General features: G+C 43.2%; 2 protein-coding genes across 2 annotated transcripts in view; one reads left to right on the forward strand and one right to left on the reverse strand.

The window, feature by feature from the left end:
* Window positions 1-312, forward strand: part of LOC308331726 (HUWE1-associated protein modifying stress responses-like) — a gene marked incomplete at both ends in the record, with an annotated part of 894 nt that extends 582 nt beyond the window's left edge. The window contains one exon of the mRNA XM_080787218.1: window positions 1-312. This exon is cut by the window's left edge and continues 582 nt beyond it. Within this exon, the coding sequence (XP_080643344.1) occupies window positions 1-312 (312 nt within the window).
* Window positions 1-22500, reverse strand: part of LOC308331724 (semaphorin-6C-like) — a gene marked incomplete at its 3' end in the record, with an annotated part of 69670 nt that overhangs the window by 25439 nt on the left and 21731 nt on the right. Inside the window, exon 2 of the mRNA XM_080787215.1 lies at window positions 6785-6882. The remainder of the gene's footprint in view (window positions 1-6784; window positions 6883-22500) is intronic.

Below are 22500 nucleotides of genomic sequence, written 5' to 3' on the forward strand. Positions count from 1 at the left end.
GCTGTCACAGTGCAGGCTCTGAACGGGGCCATGGCCAGCATCACTGTGTGTTCCGGAGCCCCGGGGTCTCCCGCCCATGGAAGCAGGGGTGGCAGCAGAAACGTGGGAGTGGCCGCCGGTGGCCACTCTGGTGAGTTGCGCCGCAGACGCAGCAACAGCGGCCTCCACGAGGTGGACCTGAGCACCTTCATATCCAAGGAAATGGCTCTGCACACGGAAGCACCCACAGGCTCCGCCAGGAAGCGAAACCACACCCAGTGCGGAAGTGACGTCTTCACGCACACGCCGACTCACAAACGCAGCAGGATATGAATCTGACTTGCTGATTTATGAGAGAGATGAAATACTCTGTGTAAAATAGGACTGGCAAGCAACAGATGGTGATGGGTTTAGAGGCTGAGGCTGTCAAAGAATGTTCCTTTCCTGGGGGCTGTATAAACATCACTTCCAGGGAAATAAGGACTTAAAATCTTTGTCTTGTTAGCTGCTTTCTAGCTAATAGGATGCGGGAGTCACAAGTCATGCCTTGGAGGTGACATTATCATTATAACAGTAAATATACTGGTTAGAGAGGAAATGCTATTGTATTAGTTTCAACAGCTTCCCATTTCTTCCAGCCTACTCAATATCTGTTGTTACATCATAAACATTTGATCTGTATATTTAAACCAGGCTGAGAGATGTTCAGGATCAATCACTCTGAGGTTTTGACCTTGTCAAGATTGGTCATATAGAGCGCTCCTACTTTGGGTGCCCCGCCAAAGGTGCCCCTCAATTCACACAAGTGTGATCTTTTTTTTGCATGGACCTATTTTCCAGGCATTCCACCAAAAGGTATTTTTGTTCATTGGAACATTCTGCCTAAATATGGATGTATTTATGGTATGCCTCGCAGTATATATATATCTAGAACAATGACAAAGACATCGTCCACAATAACGTCACGTTACCTCAAACATGGAGTTCTCTTCAGCACCCAGAAGCCACACCCATATTAGCACTGTCTTGTTTTATGAACCACTTAAGCCCTATTACACTATTGAGCGGAGACCCTCAGGGCTCTATATGGGGTATCTTCGCTGAAAATAGCCAATTGACAACGCGTTGTGAGCTTGTCGATCAGATTGTGGATGCTTAAACGTGCCTCGTTTTATGTTGGTATCGGTAACAGAAACTGATTTTTTTTCTCGCTCATTGCCTTAATTGTTGTCACATCAGAAACATCAGCCAGTTTCAGACTTTACGAAAGCAGCTGCTGCTTTAATTCAGTTAGGTTCATGTTTCAGTCATTGACATTTGTTTGACATTTTGTCACTATTGGCAATCCTGCAGCCAATGCCAAGGTCAAGTTTAATAATAATTATGTCTCAAACTGGGCAATTTATGTCACAGGCTCTAAAAACACAGTAAACATACAATAACATAGACATGGTCACGAGACCCAGATAATAATATAGTACCATCCTCCCACCTCCATAAATTGTGGACAGCCGACCACGACCATATTCCAGTAAACAAAAGAAAGGAAAATTTATAATAATAATTACAACAGCTACCTCCTACTGCTTACGATGGCACCAATAGCAGTAGGTATAAATGAGAATTTGTATATTGTTTCTAGTCACAGCCTGCAATGGCCTCTATAACTGTCAGCCGGAAGACAAGAGATCAGATTCAGGATTCAGGGGCTGAGAGCTGTCTTCTCTAATAGATGACGCTTTCTTAAGCACCTGCTTGTCTTTATGGCATATATATGACTCAGACAGATGAATTGTAACCCCCACATTATTGCTAGCCCTACGTAGGCCTTTTTCTGAACGCCTAGGTTTCCAAAATTTCATACCAACAACTGACAGCAAAGGAAATTACATATCAAACTGGCGGTCCTTGAAATTTAAAGGGTTGAGAATCACTTGACAAAAAATAAAAAAAACTCAAGCATGCACAGCCCAACACACACACACACACACACACACACACACACACACACACACAAGCCTAAATAGTGTCAATGTTCCATTGTGTCCATCAATATTGTATCCAGCTCAGACAGAATCAATGGAGTGTTGATGGATGCTCCATAAACCCCTCTCTCTCTCCTCCCTGCCCTAATTCTGGCAGACGTGACGTCATCACAGTCTATTCTGAGACGCTCCTCCAGCCAGGAGTTTGAACCTTCAGCGTGAGCCCGGCTCTCCCTTTCCTCCTTGAGATCCCAGACGCTCCTCGCTCGGAGGCTGACCTATAGCAGCGTTTAGTTTTCGGTTTAGTTTCAGTTTAGTAGGCCAGCGCTGTCTCTCGTTGCATCACTTAAACGTCTTCTTCAAAGTCATGAAAAACATCCCTGAAAAACATCTTAACCCATTAAGACCCAAGGCCGATTCAAAAATATGTCTTCTAAATCCTAAGGGCTGTATTTTGCGTGTCTTAAGTACCAGGTCTTATTACTTAACTTAAGACCTGGAGGCGTGATCAATGCCATTTGGCTATTCTGAGTGGCCAAAGAGCATTGACCACGCCTCCAGGTCTTAAGTTAAGTAATAACCCACGGTTGTCAGGAACCGCCACAAAAGGCCTCTGCCCGGGCCACAGCTGACATCACAAGGCCTCTGCCCGGACCAGACTCCATATTTGGGCATGCCTGACAAAGAACTCCATATATGGGCAATTTGGGCATAAAAGGGGATACTGATGACATCACTTCTGACATCACAATGAGTTGACCAGCTCAACAGAATGATAAATTGCTGGCAGACAAGTACCGTGAGGGAAAGTTTGAAAGGTCTTTGAAGAGAGAGTTCAACAGGGTGTGAAACCATTAACAGGTAAACTGGTGGGGTCCTGCCCGGAGGTCTCAACCCGGCGGTGGGTCGGCCGCCGCGGGGACCCCGCGCCGTTTCCTTTGGTCCACTAATGCCATCCCGTAGGTAGGAAGGCCGCCCGGTGGTCCCTGGACCCAGCCGGGCACACCAGGTGGTCCTGGGCACGCACACAGGGCACCCGCCCAGGCTCCCACGGGCACTGGCCCCCCGGGCACCACCCCGGGCACCACTGGCCCCCCGGGCACCACTCTAGTAATAATAATAAACCATTTTGCGGCACGCTCAGACCAAATTCTTTAGTGTCACTATAACTGGTCAAACATTGGCCAAATGGTCAAATTATATAAGAAAGATGCAAAAATGTACAAGCTCACAACGCCTCACAAGCTTGTAGATCGGCTATTTTCACTCCTTCAATTCCTCAGTTCAAATATTATGAATACAGTAGGCTGAGGACCTGTTGGCTAATAGAGCATTGATTCTCAAAACTTTCAGGGTTATACAGGTCTATAATGTCTTGGAGCACTTCAGCCATTTTCAACCTTATCTTCATATAATTGGCCCAAACTAATGCCCAGATGGCACCATTTCTGTGTGCTCTCCCTCTGTGTCCCAGGGGAGGGCTGTGGACCAATTATATACCAAGATAGGGTGTAAATGGGCAAAGTGCTCCTTTATAATACATGCTCAGGTGAGTTTGGAATTTCAGAGTACCCATTTATCAGCGACTATTGTATTGCGTGCCAGTTCCAATTTTCTCTGCTCATTTCTTTGTCCTCATTTCCTCTTTCACTCGTTTATCCTGTATCCTGTTCGCTCGCGCTGCGAGCTTGTACTGTACATCTGCTATTTTTGAAAAATCATGAAAGAGTGAGAACTACTGCTTTATTATTATAATTCTTATCCCACGATTTTGTAACCCTTTTTTCACCCCTGTGTCAATAATGTGATCCTGGGCTCTACACACCCTCCGCCAACCTAGTCCCCATATATGGGGGACATGGGGAGAGCAACGGACTTGAACTCATGCTTCCTTCATGCCTGAGTGTCCAAGTTGCTCCTTTACACCTGACAGGGGGGAATTTCCCTGGTTGGACGTAGCGCATGGAAAGGAACACGTTATTCCAACCAGTTCCTTTCCCCTCCATCAGAGAGAGAGAGAGACAGAGAGAGAGAGAGACAGAGAGAGAGAGAACGCAGGGGTATGGCAGGGATACGGCAGCTGCCATACCTTGGCTCCAGCGGAAACAATACAATTTACTTATTTACTTACTTATTAAAATAAATCTGTATGTATAATGAATGTCTCTTTGTCTATCTGTGTTGATTATTCTGTTATTAAATTACAGTAAAATAGCTACAAATGCAAATTTGAACAAAATTATCGTTTTCACAAGGTATTATTATATTGCCCACAACATGTATCTCAACATATGGTATATTCCAGGGGAGAGCAGCAGGCGCGCAATTTCAACATTCTGTCAGGCAGAGAGAATGAGATTGTTTTTACATTGTGCTGCTGTCAGTAGGCTAAAACCTAAAATGAAAACGAAACGACTACAACATCCCTTTCTTGGGGAAAAGAAACTGCTACTGCCCCTGCAGCAGAAGAACACTGTGACAGTGAGTCAGTGACGAGTTTGCCTTGGAAACGCAGACGTTATTATTTAGTGACGACGTGGTTTATTGAGCCCCCAGATATAGCCTCTAGCCCCCAGATAACACCACCACCACCAGCAGCGTACAGGTAAATAAATGCTCCTGCTAAGGCTGCAGTGCTAGCAGTGAAGCTCCAGGCATGGAGGCTAAGGCTTTAAGGCTGCCTAATTTGATTTGAAACAGACAGTGTATGGCCTATGTTGTTGTTTCACATTTCTGACATGTAAGCTTCATGGCAAATTGGCAGGGGCCAGTCTCAAAGACACTCGACTTAATATTTCTAGGAAATTGTGGAAAACATGCCCCCACAAAATCGGCAACTACCCACACATACCTGAGGAAAATAGGGACGCAAATAACTGAGACGCAAATAACTGGGCTATACCCGAGACAAATCACCGTCACCTTGTCATATCTTAGCTTTGGCTGAACTGACGCCGCACTGAGAGAGAGAGAGAGAGAGAGAGAGAGAAAGAGACAGAGAGACAGAGAGAGTCATTACATCCAGTCTGTGTACTTCTCCAGCTGTGACCTGTTTGACCTCCGCAGAGAGAATCATCTATAATGGTCTCTGTAGTCTCTCATAGGATTCACCATCTTTTGTATACCTCTGTGTGGAGCAACTCTGTCTCTCCTCCTCTCCTCTCCCACTAAAGCATACAGCATACATACACACTCTCACGCACATGCAGCACACTGCTGCTGGAGACCTCCGACTGTTTCTTAAATGCTTACCGTGTTAAACACACACATGCACACACATGCCTTGCTCAGCCCCTCCCAGACCTGAGTGTGTGTGTGTGTGCATGCGTACGTATTATGTGTGCTGTGATACTGTATTTCATCATATTTCATTAAATTCCTCCTACCAGCATCATGCCATTTATCATCGACACACACACACACACACACACACACACACACACACACACACACACACACACACACACACACACACACACACACACACACACACACACACACACACACACACACACACACACACACACACACACACACACACACACACATGAGAGTCATACTTGAGTTAAAGTACAGATGTCTTACTTGAAAGATATGTTTTACTCCAGTAAACGTTTAAATCCTAAGAAAGAAAATCACCTGGGTGTGAACTTGAAACTAAAGTATAGCTCACGTCATATGCACTTGAGGAAAGCAATGGCGTTCAAATATATTCAGGTAACCTTTTCATAGTACAAAGACACTTCTACTTTGAGGCTACTTCTCTACTTCCCACTTCTTTCAGAATAGTACAGCTTAACATAAAAGAGCACAACAGGCTGACTTGTGTGCAGTGACTGCAGTCCATCCATTACGTACCATCCATTTGGAGCTATTTCGGAGGTGTAGAGTGGACGTTGTCCATTACGCAGACACAAGAGTTTTCCTTTTACATCCATTAGCTTGTACGTCTTTCATTCGTCCTTAACCCATTAAGAGCCGAGGCCGATGCCACAAACGCCTTCTAAATCAGTAGTTCTCCACCGTCTGTTTAGCTCTCCGTCGCTAGGCAAGGCTCGGCTAGGCTATCGTCCGTCAGTGAAAAATAATCCCCCTCGTCCACTGCCATGTTAACTGAAATCTTCAAAGCTTTTCATCTCTGATTATTTCCCCGGATTGAGGTTTTTGATCAATACGGCGATGTTCACGGCTCAGGGGGTTCATGGTTCAGGGGTTGTGAATTTGGGGTCTTCAAAGTAAGATATCCGTCTGAAAAGACCTCGGCAGGGAAGGGACTACAGACTGAAACAATTCTGGCAGTAAAGTAATGAATGGGTTAAGTGAATCAGCAGAGTGAAGATTGATGGATGTTTGGTGAAAATTGCACTCAATTTAAATGATGGAATGGAATCTAATTGAATCAAACTTGATCTAATTTGGTCCAAATGATCTGTGTGTGTGTGTGGGTGTGTGTGTGCGCGCGCGTGTGCTTCCCTAACGAGCTAATGGGAATCATTAACGAGAAACCATCCAATTAGGGACGACCTGACCGAACAAGGGAAGCAGAGGAACACACACCATGAATAACCCATTCTGACCTGAGATCAGATTCTAAACATGTTTTCTACATCCTGACAGTTTTCTGAAAAAGCTATGTTTCTATGTCAGTCGTTCTTCTATTCAAAAATAGCAGACCTACAAGCTCGTAGCGCGCCACTCGGTGGCGCGCTATGAGCTTGTAGGTCTGCTATTTTTAAATAGCTAAAGCATAACGTAATGCTAACACCAAAAGGGGTTCGCGCCTAAAATGGGATAAACATGACAAGGACAGTGTCACTTACATGTGGAGACTGTGACGGACAGGCGGATTCGTCCTATCAGAAGAGAGCGTGATGGCGGCGGGGGCGGGACCCCCTCAGAATGACCTCCAGCAGAGAATCTGAAACGAGACATGAACATGAATATTTCATACAACATATGAATATTTTACATATATTATATGTTAATACATGTATTGTATTCATGTCTATGTATAGACATGAATATTTCATGTAACCTCTTTGGAAACCTTGATATGTCCAAAAATAATTTCAGGAAATGTTAAAAAAAAAATGCAGTGATTGTTTTCCACCCTAAAACATGACCATCAGGTATCATTATTATAAGGAGGAAGACATTTTTTCCACAAAGTGTACAGTATTTGTTAAAATGTGGTTTTTATGTGGACACGCCCACCAGTTAATTAAGTATGCCTGGTGGGTGGTGACCCACCTGAACTGAAGCAGCACCAACAGCTGTTGTCGTATGATAAAGGGGGGTTAGGGGTTAGGGGAGGGGATGATGTTGTGATGTCACTATATCACTGTTTATTTCATTGGCATGTTTGACTGTCAAGATTTCAGCCTCCAGGAAGAAACCCTAAATACAAAGACATGGTACAACCACACCATGGTGTCTATTGAATTACTGTCACCTCAAAAACACAATCACGGCACACACGACACCTCGTCCCGTAGCAGTCTATGGAACATTTCTTTCTTTTTCTTTCATTCTGACTCCTTTCTTCTATGAATTTTCGGGAGCTGTTTCAATTTACTGTTTCTTGTGAAGATTTTTCCACATTGATCACAGTTGTACCGTTTCTTTTTAGTGCGTTGCCGAGCAGACTATAGAGGGTATGCGCGTGTCACGTGACATCATCATCAAACTCAGAAGTTATGCAGGAATGCCTACTGAGTGGCAAAAAACTACAACAATCACTTTTCTGCCCTGACTTTAATCTTCAATATGTTGCTCAGCCAATCAAATCATCACTATGGGCTATGGGGTGATCAGCCAGTAAAAAAAAAGCCCTCAAAAAAGTTACAATATGTATTTATATTTTACGTAAGACAGCCACATTCTGTCTTACGTAATCATTTGGTTATTATTTAGTCACAAGCTTTTTCATTTTTCACAAAATATCATATTCATGAATGATGCCTGAAGGTGGTCAGTAGACCGAAAGCTGAGTGCGCGGAGCTTCCCTTTATTTTTTTCATAATCCCTTTGTGACTGCGGCACCTCACGTCAGCAGATGAGCGGTGGTTCTTTTTACATTTTTTGTCAATATTCATAAAACACACAAATACTGTACTTCACTTAACCCATCTGCTGAACCCGAGTCACACGAGTTCATTGATAAAGACCTCTTTCCCCGCCGACCACGAGTTACCCGGGTTATGTTTTATTTGTATTATTCGCTGTTTTTGATAACTTTTCTGCGGACAGTGTTGGATACGTCACTTTCTGAAAAATCTATATGTTTCTATATCAGTGGTGCTCAAACCTTTTCATGCCAAGGTAGTCGCCCCAAAATTACATGTATTTGACCGTGGACCCCCAACTCAAAATATATTTTGTTCCAGGGACAACCTAGAAGCAAAGATTTCACATTTTCACACATTTTGCTACTGTCCCTGAGCCAACCTGAGGAGAGCACCAAATTGACTTCACGCTTCCTTCAATGCATGAGGGCATCAAAACGGGAATCGGGAACGGGAATCAAACCCAGGACCTTCTAGCTGCGAGGTGACAGTGCTGCCGACTGCGCCAACGTGTCCCTAAATTAAATAGCAGATCTACAAGCTCATAGCGTGGCACATGAGCTTGTACTGTATATTTGCTATTTTTGAAAAAAATTGTGACACTCATAAATATAGCTAAAATCTGACTTTACCAGTTTTTATGGGTTAAGAATGGTTCAGAAATAGCAAGAAGTTGCCAATACGTGAGCTTGTAGATCTCGTACATATGACCCCTGCACCCCACCTTCAACAACAACAATATGCTATATGATATATTAATATTTAAACATAATACTATATGCATGGTACATTCATATTTCATATATACTACTTACAGTACATGCACAATACGTGTATGTTATATTTAGCTTTAAAAAATGCACTCAATTATTTATGTTACAAGCTGGAGATTATAGTGAAACGACTGCTTAATGGAAAGCTATTTTAAGCACACAGACAGGGCAAAGGTCATGTTCAATTGTCCTGAAAATGTACAACCAGTGTGTGTGTGTGTGTGTGTGTGTGTCGATTTCCATTCCAACAGGAGAGATGTCCAGGTAGCGTCTGTCTGTCTGTCTGTCTGTCTGTATAGACAAGTATGTCTGCGTAGTGCATACCTGTCTGTCTGCATATTTGTCTGTCTCCATCTGTGTCTGTCTGCATAGGTGGCTGTCTGCATATGTGGCTGTCTGCATACATGTCTGTCTGTCTGTCTGTCTGTCTGTCTGTCTGTCTGTCTGTCTGTCTGTCTGTATACCTGTCTGTCTGTCTCTGCCAGGTTTCCATGGCAATGGATCACACCTTCTCCCTGGCCAATTAATCTGTCTGGGGCGACCAATCACAGCACGCCTCTGATGGTGTCTGTCAGCCAATCAGGCTGTATTTTTAGCTCGTTTGGTTGATCGGTCAACTGGTGTGAGACAACAGTGTGTGTGTGTGTGTGTGTGTGTGTGTGTGTGTGTGTGTGTGTGCTGGCGTGCATCCGTGTGTAGTGTGTACGTGCGTGTGTGGGAGTCTGTGACCAAGTGCATAACAATTTGGGGGTCAGTTCTCTGCTTATTGTGACCTCACACTTGTCTCTGCATACGAGCGTCTGATTTTGTGTAGTTGTAATTTGAGTCTAGTTCTCTAAAGAAAACCAACCACTATAACCATTTAATTCAGCCAATCACAGCAGGGCTTGAATCCCAACCAACCAATGCAGCTCTTTTCTATTCATTTATTTTTAATTTCTACTACTCTGACTCAGACTACTCTGCGTTTTCTACGTTTTGCAAATATGTCTTCATTTTTTCCTGGTTCGGCAATTTTCACTTCTTTCTTTCTTTCTTTCTTTCTTACAATGCAGCATAATCCAACATCATTATGAAACAACCAGTCCAATAAATACAATTGAATTAAAAGTATACGCTTAGGAATCCCAGAAAAATAAATGATCTCATAAAGGTTCATAACAATTTAGTGCCAAACAAGAAATCGTGGAATGCCTTTGATTATTTTTTAATTATTATTAAATTCCTTTGACAAATGTTGGATTCTTCTTTTGTAATGTATGAATAATTGTGAAGCTTGACTCTCCAAAGTCGGTATCGGCATAAGACCCCACAAATCTGGCACCGGGCAGGCTCTAGCGTGTGTGTGTGTGTGTGTGTGTGTGTGTGTGTGTGCGCGCACATGTGAGTGTGAGTGTGTGTGTGTGTGTGTGTTTTTGTGTGTGTGTGTGTGTGTGTATGTGTGTGGGCTACTTAACAGGTTAACAGGATTTAAAGGTTACTGTAACAGTCAAACAGAAGCAGATGGCTGAACAGTGTGAATGAACGTGTGCATGCACGTGCACACACCGTGTACACAATAGTGATGTAATGATATTTACACTGAAACATTTCAGATGGCTAAAATGTGATTAAACGAAATAAAAAACTATTCAAAAGACTATGACTATCAGAATTTGCTGTCAAAATGCACACTGGCACAAGGGGAGATAAATGTAATTTCCCAGCTAAAGGAGGTGTCATTCACTGCTGCTTTCTTTTGTACATATAGTGTATGGTGGTTGATTGTTTTATGCTATGTCGATAAATTGAATAGTCTAGTCTAGTCTAGTCTCGTCGACAAAATCTAATATTTTAGTCTTAAGCCCAAACCACACCAGTTGCACACAACTCCTTGCAAGTTGCAACCAAACCGTTCTAAGGTCAACCACACCAATGCAACTCAAGGAGTTGCATTGGTGTTGTTTAAGGCTTTATGGTAATGTAAATGTTGACAGAAATATCTGATTTAGTCCTAGTCTTATTCTTTTGAACACACCATTTCGTTTCAGTCCTATTTAGTCATCTGAAACCGTTTAGTCTTAAGCCCTTAAAGCCCAAACCACACCAAAGGGTTGCGTTGGGACAAAACACTTTTTTAAGGTAAACCACACCAATGCAACTCATTGAGTTGCAAGGAGTTGCATTGGTGTGGTTTATCTTAAAATACTTTCCCTTTGGTGTAGTTTGGGCCTTAGTCTAGTCTTACTAGTTAACTAAATATCAAGGACCTTAGTCTTTCTCAACAAAATTATCACGTCTGTGATGACAAAAAGACTGAAAATACGTCAAGTGCTCCTTTAGCAATTATAATAAGTCAGCTCTAATTGTTTTGTCTCACATGTAATGCAGTTGCCAAGGAGACCACCTGATGCCGACGCAGGTGTTGCAGACAGCAGAACTAATGAACAAACTAATTAAACAATATCTACCTCACCTCACTCGAGAGGGCCATTACCGCCCATATTGTCGCTGTCAAGTGCAAACTGCGTATGTACAAGACTGTTCCTTTCAGGAAATCGGGAAAAAGATAACCTGTGTTTCCAATTGATCCAGTGTAGTTATTATTTAGTCTTGTTAATACTTTACTTAACCACTTTTAACCTACAGTAACTATTTTGGGCATGGGATTAACTCACTCTGCACCGAGTTCGCCTTTTTAATATCAATTGATTTACGGTTCGCAACTGTTTTCTGTACGCACTCATGGCTTATGCTGTCTATATGGGGACGCAGTTTTTAGAATCGTAATAACTCGGATTCTTCCAAGTGAAATGGCTTTCAAACTAAGAGTCTCGCTGTATTAGATGACTGCGTGGTGGTCCTGGAGTACCCTATTCGGGTGGGGGTGGTGGGGGGGGCTTACATGCAGTATGTACAGTATGTATGTAAATTGGTTATTTTCGTTGAAGAGAGAAAAAAGAAAGCTTATATGGAGGCTCTGAGTGGTTGAGAAGGAACGCAAAGATTTTTTTTCATGTATATGAGGTCAGTCAGACGGACAGACACACACACACACACACACACACATACAGTGTGGAATGCAGCCTATCAGTTCTGACGCTGGGAATGTAGTTTGGCTCAAACAAAAGTAAACAGAACTACAACTCATTTAGAAGAGACATGAAGCATAACACGCGCGCAAACACGCACGCTCGCTCGGCACGCAACCCAACTCCTGTCCTGACCATTAAACAACCTCTAGTCCAGGTCAACAACACTGAACCCTGACCTCAACCTGAATCTTTTCATGAATGGTGACCTCACATGTAAACATGGTGAAACATGAGGTCACGCTGCTGAGCTCTTAATGACCCAACCAAGCTCAGATTAGACTGGATTTTCACACAGGGAAATTTGTTTTCATTGGCTCTTCAAGAGAGAGAAAAACAAAATCTGTTGCTATGGGACAGAAACCTCGTATCGAAAAGTGGTGGAAAATAACTAAGCACATTTACTTAAGTACTGTACTTACAGTATGTACACTTTTGAGGTACTTTTACTTTACAAAATGATTTCCATGCTTACTTACTTCTACTCCACTACATCGCAGAGGCAAATATTGTACTTTTCTCTCCACTACAATTATTTTACAACATTAATACTATACTTTGTTACTTACAACACCCGTCTGAAAGTACGGCCTGCAGTTCCAAGAGTCATAGTCCAAAATGTGACGCCGCCATGAGATTTGAAAGATATGGAGTGGAGTATCCTTTGAGATTAGCACCACACATGCAAGCGCACGCACGCACACAAACACAATTTTGTTCTGTTTGATGCTGCAACAGCCAAGTGAACTAAACTCCTAAGAGAGCTTTTATTTGCCATTTTAACATTCTACACGGAGTCTGTGTCCAGATGGCATTTTATTGTGAAGTGGTGATGACTAAGGCCTGATCAGTCATTTGCTGTTGTCTGTGAGTGCGTACGCATGCACGCACGCACGCATGCACACGCAAGCATGCACACACACACACACACAAACAAGATGGTGTTTATTGTCAGGACTGCCATTATGCGCACGTGTTGTAAACAGGGACATTATACAGACAATTAACAGACACACTGATGTAATGACTCATTGAGAGAGAGAGAGAGAGACCACGCAGACTACACGCTTTTAGATCTGCACATTTTGGCTAAAAACGGCCATTGCACTGGTACCGTCTAATAATGATATAGGAGAGACTTTAATTGAGCTGTGCATAAATGCACCATACACGTTATTTAGCTCACTGAGTGTACCACAACGTATTTAATATACTTGTTTATTTTAGTGCTAATTCATTTACTATACTGTTCTGTTTGCCTATAGTTTGCACTGTTTGCAAAGTTGCCACATTTAGAATTGTGTTTATTTCTTTCAGATACATGTTCTACATGAATATAACCATATACTATAACCATAACCACAAACTCACATTGTTGTGTTTTAGCCCGTCTGACAGCTTGATCGAATTGAGACTAAGAGAAACTGCAGAACTGCACGTATGCAGCCAACACACGACTATTGCGCAGCAAAATGGAAATGTCCTACAGTAGATAGACCATGGCATGCACCAGCGCCGGTCAGGACAAATAAATACATATATAGACAAGGCATTATCCCCAATAGTGTGGGGACATTCAGACCCAAATGAGCCCCGCTCAGGCGCCCTGTGATTGAACAACACTACTATTCTATAACTGTGTACAGTGTGTGCGTAAGTCTACAGACATTTTGAGGACAATATTTGTCATGGTTCTCACAAACAAGAGAAACGGTGGTTTTATGGTTAAAAAAAACAGAGTTAGGGTTACAATTCAAAGAAGATTCAGAATGGGGTTAGGATTAGACACCCTATTAAGAGTTTATAGGTTTTAGGGTTAATGCCCGATTGTATTAGAAACCTTAATACAATTGAGATCTCTCTCTCACACACACACACACATGCATACGCACACACACACACACACGCACACGCACCATGTGTTAACGTCGGTAATTTTATCAAAGGTTATCGAAGTGGGCGAGAGGAGAGGAGAGGCTTGACGGCCACCAGTAAAGATTGTAGTTACTGGTTCGGCTCCCAGTATAGTAATACATAACTGACTAGTATGTCTTTGCTGTGACTGACAAGTACAGCAGTTTGATAGTCTAGCTGCTAGACTCCGTGGACCACCGATTGAAAACCAATGTGCTAGACTCTATAGTCCAGTGGTCCACGGACCAGCATGCCGGTGGTCCCTGGCCATTTATAATTATTATTTATTGTCACACTTTCTTATTTTTCCAGGGGAGTAATCAAACTTCCGCTGTGATTGGCCGAGCTTTGCACAACGTTTGTAGCAGCTAATTGGCTGTTGTTGGTTACGTAACCAATCGTTTTACAATCGTTTATAAAGACATAAATTAAAGCGTTATAGAGATATATTCAAGTTACTTTTCAAGAGAGTCAAGTGCGAAGAATATAACCGTTTGTTGCAAAAACATGATTTTCCCCTCCGACTTACTTACGCATGATCACAGGGGTAACGTGACATTGTAATTGGCTGACAATATTAGTAATAATCATTGGCCAATCTTCAGTTTGGAAGTGATATATTTATAAAACATAATAAAAAAGTGTTTTACACACAACCACCAACCAAGTGTAGCCTAATTATGAACAACAGCTTGAACAAACATCTATACCGGTAAGCCAGATGCAGGCCTATTTGACAGTGCAGTGCATAAACATAATTGCCTTAGCTTGATGCGTGTAACAAGCATTAGCTGGATGCACACGCACGGACGCACGCACACACACATGCAGGCACACACACACACACACACACACACCTGCCCTCTGAACTAAAGTGACTGGAGTATGTCTCATTCCTCTCTGTGATTATGGTATGCCCACATGTCACATTCCATATAAGACACACCAGCATACAGTAATAACTCCTCTAACTGTCACATTCCATATAAGACACACCAGCATACAGTAAGAACTCCTCTAACTGTCACATTCCATATAAGACACACCAGCATACAGTAAGAACTCCTCTAACTGTCACATTCCATATAAGACACACCAGCATACAGTAAGAACTCCTCTAACTGTCACATTCCATATAAGACACACCAGCATACAGTAAGAACTCTTCTAACTGTCACATTCCATATAAGACACACCAGCATACAGTAAGAACTCCTCTAACTCTCACTAGCCTGGAATGGTGCATGAACCCCCACCACTATTGTGTCGTGTCATGTGGGTCTATGATGGACCCACCCCACACAATGTGGTCCCCAGGTTGCTCTTAGTCAGGATGGCGGTCCCTGGGTCAAAATCAGTTGAAAGTCCCTGGTCTATTAGACTAGCAGTCTCTCTCTCGCACGCACGCACGCACACACACACACACACACACACACACACACACACACACACACACACACACACACACACACACACACACACACACACACACACACACACACACACACACACACACACACACACACACACACACACACACACACACACACACACACACACACACACACACACACACACACACACACACACACACACACACACACACACACACACACACACACACACACACACACACACACACTTCCTCAAGGTCTCCCTGTCCTTCCTAACTGAACCAATTTTATGTTTGAGAAAAATGAAGAAACACACAGCACTCATGGTGTTTGTGTGTGTGTGCACAGTGCACATGCGCATGTGCTGGACCACTAAATCATCTTCCATCTCAGTGGGAGACCGCTTCAGTGTGTTTATGCGCGTGCGTGCGTTGCTCACACACTTTCATGTCTTACCGCAGGACTCAGGTACTTGCCGCCACTGCCCACTAGTGTTGTAAAGTAAGTCATTATATTTACTCAAGTACTGACTTGAGTAAATATATGAGCTATTTGAGTAGTTGTATTTTTGAGTATTTCCAATTTTCAGTACTTTTACTTCTACTACACTGCACAGGCAAATGCTATACTTGATTATTATTACAAAACATACATTGACCATAACCAATCAGCCCTATATATATTTTGGCCATTTAAAAATAACAGATCTATTAGCTCACAAGCTTGTAGATCTGCTATTTTTATTTTCTTCTCCCCATTGTTTCATGAAATAATTAAAATGTTTAATACCTGTGATGAGACAATAAAGATGATGTAATCATGTTGACATGGTAAATTGAGAGAAATTAAACAGGACTTCACAACAACACCAAAAACACCTGACATCAGTTGAAGTGACTCAATGTTTCCTATCAACAACCATTCATCAGCTGATGTGCGTGGGTGCTTGTGTGTGTGTGTGTGTGTGTGTGTGTGCGTGTGTTGGTGCGTGTTTGTTTGTAATACTATATTCGTGAGGGGAAAATGACGCCACACACACACGCCCAATGTCTATTACAAAATAGACAATGGGTTTCCAATGGCCTAGTGGCTAAAGGGACAGTTCACTCCAAAATGACTTTTTTTCCTAGCGATTACTCAACCCATGGAGACTTGGTCATCAAATTATAATATTTTGGATGGCACTTACACCCGCCTTCTAATGAGAGCGCAAAATCTGTCTTGGAAGAGCCACCCAAGAGACTAATCTAATATACGGCAACCTTCCCCGTGTTTCTTCTAGTGCTGCCAACCAGTGGCGTGCACAGACACTTTGAGGGGCAGGTGCTCAAGTGAAACAAAAGGGCACCTTATCTGGTGCGTGGAACCACCAGCTGCAACAAAACATTTCTCTAACACACACACACACACACACACAGCCGTATCCAGTACTTCACAGATGGAGGGGTCCAATTGCCAACAACGAAAAAAATCGGTTATTTCCGATTATAAAGTCATTATTTTCGGGTCAAAAACAGGTCTGCACAGCAGAAACAGCCTAACGTACATTTTTGATGAGCCTGCTCTCTGGTCATTTTAACTTTTTTCAATATTGGCATATTGCCTATGGTAAATATCATAATAACATCAACACATCAATTTAACTTGAACAACCAATGTCAATTTGAAGCATTCCCTGCTGAGAGAGAGAGAGAGAGAGAGGCATCTCTCTATCGCATGTTAAAGAGAGAGAGAGAGAGAGAGAGGGGGGGTCGCGTTAGCATCAAGCTAAGCATACGTTCGTGGCGGCGGTGGGAATGGGATCATAATATGCATTGGACTCAACAACTTACTCTGACTGTTCTTTGTGCTGGATTGGAGCAGTTGACACTAGTCACACAGAAACAAACTTGCGCGTCACCACGTATAGTACACACACACACACACACACACACACACACACACACGCCAGATTTCGAGAGAGAAACCAGCAACCAGGTATGGAAAAACAAGCCCAAGCGACGTTACAGACAACACAAGCCCAGAATGACGAAGTCGCTTACAAAAAGCAAATTTGCCTGCCCTCAGTGATATACTTCTCCAGTACAGCAGTGCAGAACCGAGAGATCGAGTGACACATTCTTTTGGATGCGGACACATACAACATCATGACAAATGTATAAATAAATATATTATAAGCTTTTAATCCAGAATTGATCGATGTCACCATGGGCCACATACTATACACGTACAAATAATACAAAACAAGGAAAAATCAAATGGACTTGACAAAAGGGCTTGTTGGTCCAGAGAGGGCCACTAGGGGCTGCTCAAGCACCCCTTAGCGTCTACGTGTGCACGCCCCTGCTGCCAACGAATATTCTATATCCGAATATATTTTCGAATCAAAAAAATTAATGAATAACCGAATATATAAAATTAAGGTTCGAATTAAAAATAATAATATATATATTTTTTTAGTTATTATTATTATTAGTTTTCGCGAGACGGTGCCATGGGTAAGCGACGTGTTGTGACTTGTGAGCTTGTAGATTAGTTATATTTGCCACGCGACACGCCGACACCGGCATACATTAAAGAATAAATCAGCTGCCTCGTACTCTTTCTAAACACAGAGCACGGGCATCGATCACGAGGACGCCCCGCGCTAACATACGTGGATGTACTCAAGCGCGATGCAGGAGTGCAAAGTACCAACGAACTGGCCGGATGTATGGAGAACCGAGATGACTGGAAACGACGATGGAGGGCTCGTCTGAGGACGACCTAGAGAGACGCAGCGCAGCCTGCGTAGTGAGCACAGGGCGGGCGGGGCCGTCTGTGAAGTTTTAATGGAGAAGGGAGAATGCATGTGTTGAGAGAGAGAGAGAGAGTTGCGCCAGCAATGCGATCTTAAATGTTATGTCTCAGGTTGTATTGGTGTAAATATAATTATTAATAAATCCAAATGGCTCGAATTGAAATCCGAAATCTGAATGGGTCGAATTGCTCGAATCCACGTGGGTTTTTAAAACGAATATCCAAATGTAATTTTTGGACAATTCCGGCAGCACTAGTTTCTTCACTGGTCCGATCCAGAAGAGAGAAGTTTGCCGGCCACTGCTACAGAGCTGACAATGAGGTTATATCTTCCCTTCTTCTCTGGAGTCCTGCCTCAGGGCGGACCAGAGGTAGAAAGCTGTCGTTCCCTGATGTCATCGCTAGGGACACATGCTTCAGTAGGCAGGAACTGGGGGTGGCAATGGAGGACCGGTGCTTCAGTAGGCAGGAACTGGGGGTGGCAATGAAGGACCGGGAAGTCTGGCGTAGCATTGTGGAATCCATGATCTCGACCGTGGTCGAAAAATGATGGTGATGAATCTTGATGATATTGGCTCAGGGTGAACTATATCAATTTAAGACATATACAGTACCACATTTAGGGCTGTATTTTGCGTGTCTTAAGTACCAGGTCTTATTCCCTAACTTGAGTAAACTAAAGACCTAGAGGCGTGATCAATCCCATTTGGCTATTCTGAGTGGCCAAAGAGCATTGACCACGCCTCCAGGTCTTTAGTTTACTCAAGTTAGGGAATAAGACCTGGTACTTAAGACACGCAAAATACAGCCCATAGGCCTTTAAAGGCAATTGCTGTGTCACTCTCTGTCTCTCTCTCCCCATTTCCTGTCGTTCTTCACTGTATAAACGCAGAAAAGATATTTAAAAACTAAAGGGAAATTAGGAAGGTAATTAGATATTTCCGGTATATATTTTTTTTAATTCTTCTTTTCTGTTGTTAGGCTTACTATTGAAAAAAGCTTAGGGATTAGAGAGAGATCCGCTATTTTTTTTGGCTTTAGGCTCATGGCAATCTGTAAACCCATATGCAAAAGAAGGAAAGACAGCACCCTCTGCTGTTTGCTTCCTTTGAATTTGTCAGTGTCAAATATAATGTGGATAACAGGATGTTGGCCCGTATGGTCAGTCCTCCTCTTCCTGTGGGGGGGCCTACTGTATGTTTTCATTCCCACTAACAACAATGTACACACGTTCTGAATGCCCCTGCCTACACATTCAGTAGCGGAGCTCGGAATCTGTTCTTGAGAGATTAGGCTCACGGTTAAAATGGCAATATAAAAGAAAAATGCATGAATAAAGTCTGAAAAAGTACAGTAATACAAACCTGTGCGTGTGTGTGTGTGTGCACGCGTGCATGTGTGTGTGTGTGTGTGTGCATCTGTGTGTGTGCGAGCAATGCATCTCTTGTCTGTAATGAACACGCCATTTGTTAAAAGCACACAGACACAATGAGATGAACAGAACGTGGAAGGAAGAGAGAGAGAGAGAGAGAGAGGGAGACCAATGACAAGAATGGATGGAAGCCTGGAGGAACACTTAAGCTAATCAATGACCATGCGGGTGCATGCGTGCATGCGTGCGTGCTTTTAGGGTGGGGGGCTTAAGTCTTCATCCATTAGACAAATGAGAGGCGGGGCATCAAGTGGAAGACTAATTGGCAATCTCTCTCTCCACGCACGTGCACGCACGCACAGACGTGCGCACGCAAGCGCACACACGCACGCACACACACACACACACACACACGCACGCTGTAATGTTCCATCTCTCGTCGTCCAGGAAACAGATTGAGGCATTTCAGGTTCCAAACCCCCAGTGGATTGGGGGTAATTATCATTCAGTCCACTGGCTGTGTCTGACTGAGACACACGCACATACGCATGCACGCGCACACACACACACACACACACACACACACACACACACACACACACGTCAGACCGTGGAGATTTAGTGATTATGTAAATATTTGTTGATATATTTAGACACACACAGAAGGGATCATATGGCTTTCATATCTACCATATTGATCAATTTCATACCACCCAGGATAGAATGGATTAGCATGTAAATCACCTAGCATCGGGCAGAAGAAGCCTTGTGCATGTGTACGCATTACGCAAACACACAATAACGGCATCGTAATGACATCACAGAGGAATACAGCGATATATCGGCCCAGTGTCAACAGTATTAGCCATATAATAGCCTGGCCCAGCCGGCGTGCTTTCTGGCTTATAGAGGGGTGGGCGCGCATGGAGCATGTAGCCTGGCCCAGCCGGCGTTCTTTTCTGGCTTATAGAGGGGTGGGCGCGCATGGAGCATGTAGCCTGGCCTCAGCCGGCGTGCTTTCTGGCTTATAGAGGGGTGGGCGCGCATGGAGCATGTAGCCTGGCCTCAGCCGGCGTGCTTTCTGGCTTATAGAGGGGTGGGCGAGCATGGAGCATGTAGCCTGGCCTCAGCCGGCGTGCTTTCTGGCTTATAGAGGGGTGGGCGCGCATGGAGCATGTAGCCTGGCCTCAGCCGGCGTGCTTTCTGGCTTATAGAGGGGTGGGCGCGCATGGAGCATGCAGCCTGGCCTCAGCCGGCGTGCTTTCTGGCTTATAGAGGGGTGGGCGCGCATGGAGCATGGAGCATGTAGCCTGGCCCAGCCGGCGTGCTTTCTGGCCTACAGAGGGGTGGGCGAGCATGGAGCATGCGCTGGAGAATATTGGTTCATCGATCCCAAAATGTGTCCCAAATGTTTGATTTGTCCATTTTAATGTCACACGCCTGCCATCTCAATATACAACCCACAATAAACTATAATATGCTCCGTCAGTGTGTCAAAAGTGCTAGCATTGGAAATGTACAGTTTAAGTGGTGACATGGTATAGGGTGACGAGGTTTTCAAAACCCAGATACATTAAGTGTTTCGTTTTATATGCTATATATTTGTGGAAAATTATCCAAACATGACTAAAAGACTAATTATTAATACTAATCTGGAGAATTCACTATAGGTAGTTGAAAATGTCTGGATATGTCACTCCTCCATTTAGTTGGGTTATTAATATTATTCCTTATATTACATTCAGCCAAGTTAATACAACAACGGTAAAACACACATTTTAATTTCTCATGTACCGTCGGAGTTCCGGTATAGGCAGAACATTTATATACGGTAAATATAAAATATAGGGATCGGGTTGTATTATTGAGAATTCCCCTCTTCAAAGTCGGCACTCGTAAGGACAGTGATGTCATTAAAAGTGACAGGTTCTCTGCCTTCCGTCTCCCCTCTGTTCTGTTAACATTATGGGTAAGCAGTAATCCATGTAAATTAAATGTGAAACACATCCTCTATTGAGAAAACAAGAATTTGACATATAGACACTCCATACATTTGGAAACATATTATTTTCATTTAAATGAAATAGTCTTCAGTTAATTTCGTATTATTTTAAAAGTAGGCTAACTACAGTTAAATTTCAATGGGCTTCTATGGCTGGCCTGCAGTACACGGACCAGAAGTGGGGCCGCAGTCTCATTTGGGGGGTGCCTGTCTCTATCTCTGTTGCATGTGAGCACAATCTAACTTAATCAATATAAAACATATTGATGAGTACACTCGTCAATGGCAGACAACGGGTGGATTTTGACGAGTATCAGTATACTCTTTAAGAGTTACTACAGGTGTGTGTGTGTGTGTGTGGTGGGCGGGGGGGAATCTTCGTCTTTTACATTAACCACTTACATCTCTATGCTGAGAAGAACATTAGCCTGAAAATATTTTGTTCATTTTGACAGCACATTTTCATTTAAAATTCCATTTAGATTTAGTCATATTTTTGAAATGTTTCAGATGACTGTCAACTAAATCTAGTTGATTTAGTCAACTGAAATTCATTTCGGTGGGCCGTGATGCCGTCGTGATGATGACTGATTTATACTTAGCTGTGTGCCAAAAATAGCGAACATACAAGCTCGCAACCTGCTTGTAGATCGGGTAAGAGTGCGACAACCACAGTCCCACACACACACAACCAAGCATTACCAAGACTCTTCTCCACTATTCCTCCACTATTAACCCCTTTTAGTCATCATAGCTTAGTTTTTAATTTGTATCAATTATCTACCCATTCTTTCGATTTGTCAAGTGGGAACCCACACAAAAATGTTTAACCCTAACCTGTAAACACATACAGTAGGCACTGGGATGGCACAGTCCCTGCATGCCCACCACCACAGAGACTGTGGGTTAGATCCACCGCGGCACATCCGGCTTCGCAGAGCGTTTGTAGGAACACAATTGGCCCATGTTTGTGGAACTGCCAGGGTAAATAAATAAATAATCCCCCCACTGCCAGCTTCTTTTTCCCCCTTAACTTTTAAATGGCAAATGGTGCATTTATATAATGCCTTTTATCCCAGGTGCTTTACATAGACCTTACATTCACCCATTCAGACACTGATGGCGGAGGAAACCACATCAGGACAG

Source organism: Protomyctophum bolini (assembly GCF_963924005.1).
Source record: "Protomyctophum bolini genome assembly, chromosome: 17".
In the NCBI taxonomy this organism is placed as follows: domain Eukaryota; kingdom Metazoa; phylum Chordata; class Actinopteri; order Myctophiformes; family Myctophidae; genus Protomyctophum; species Protomyctophum bolini.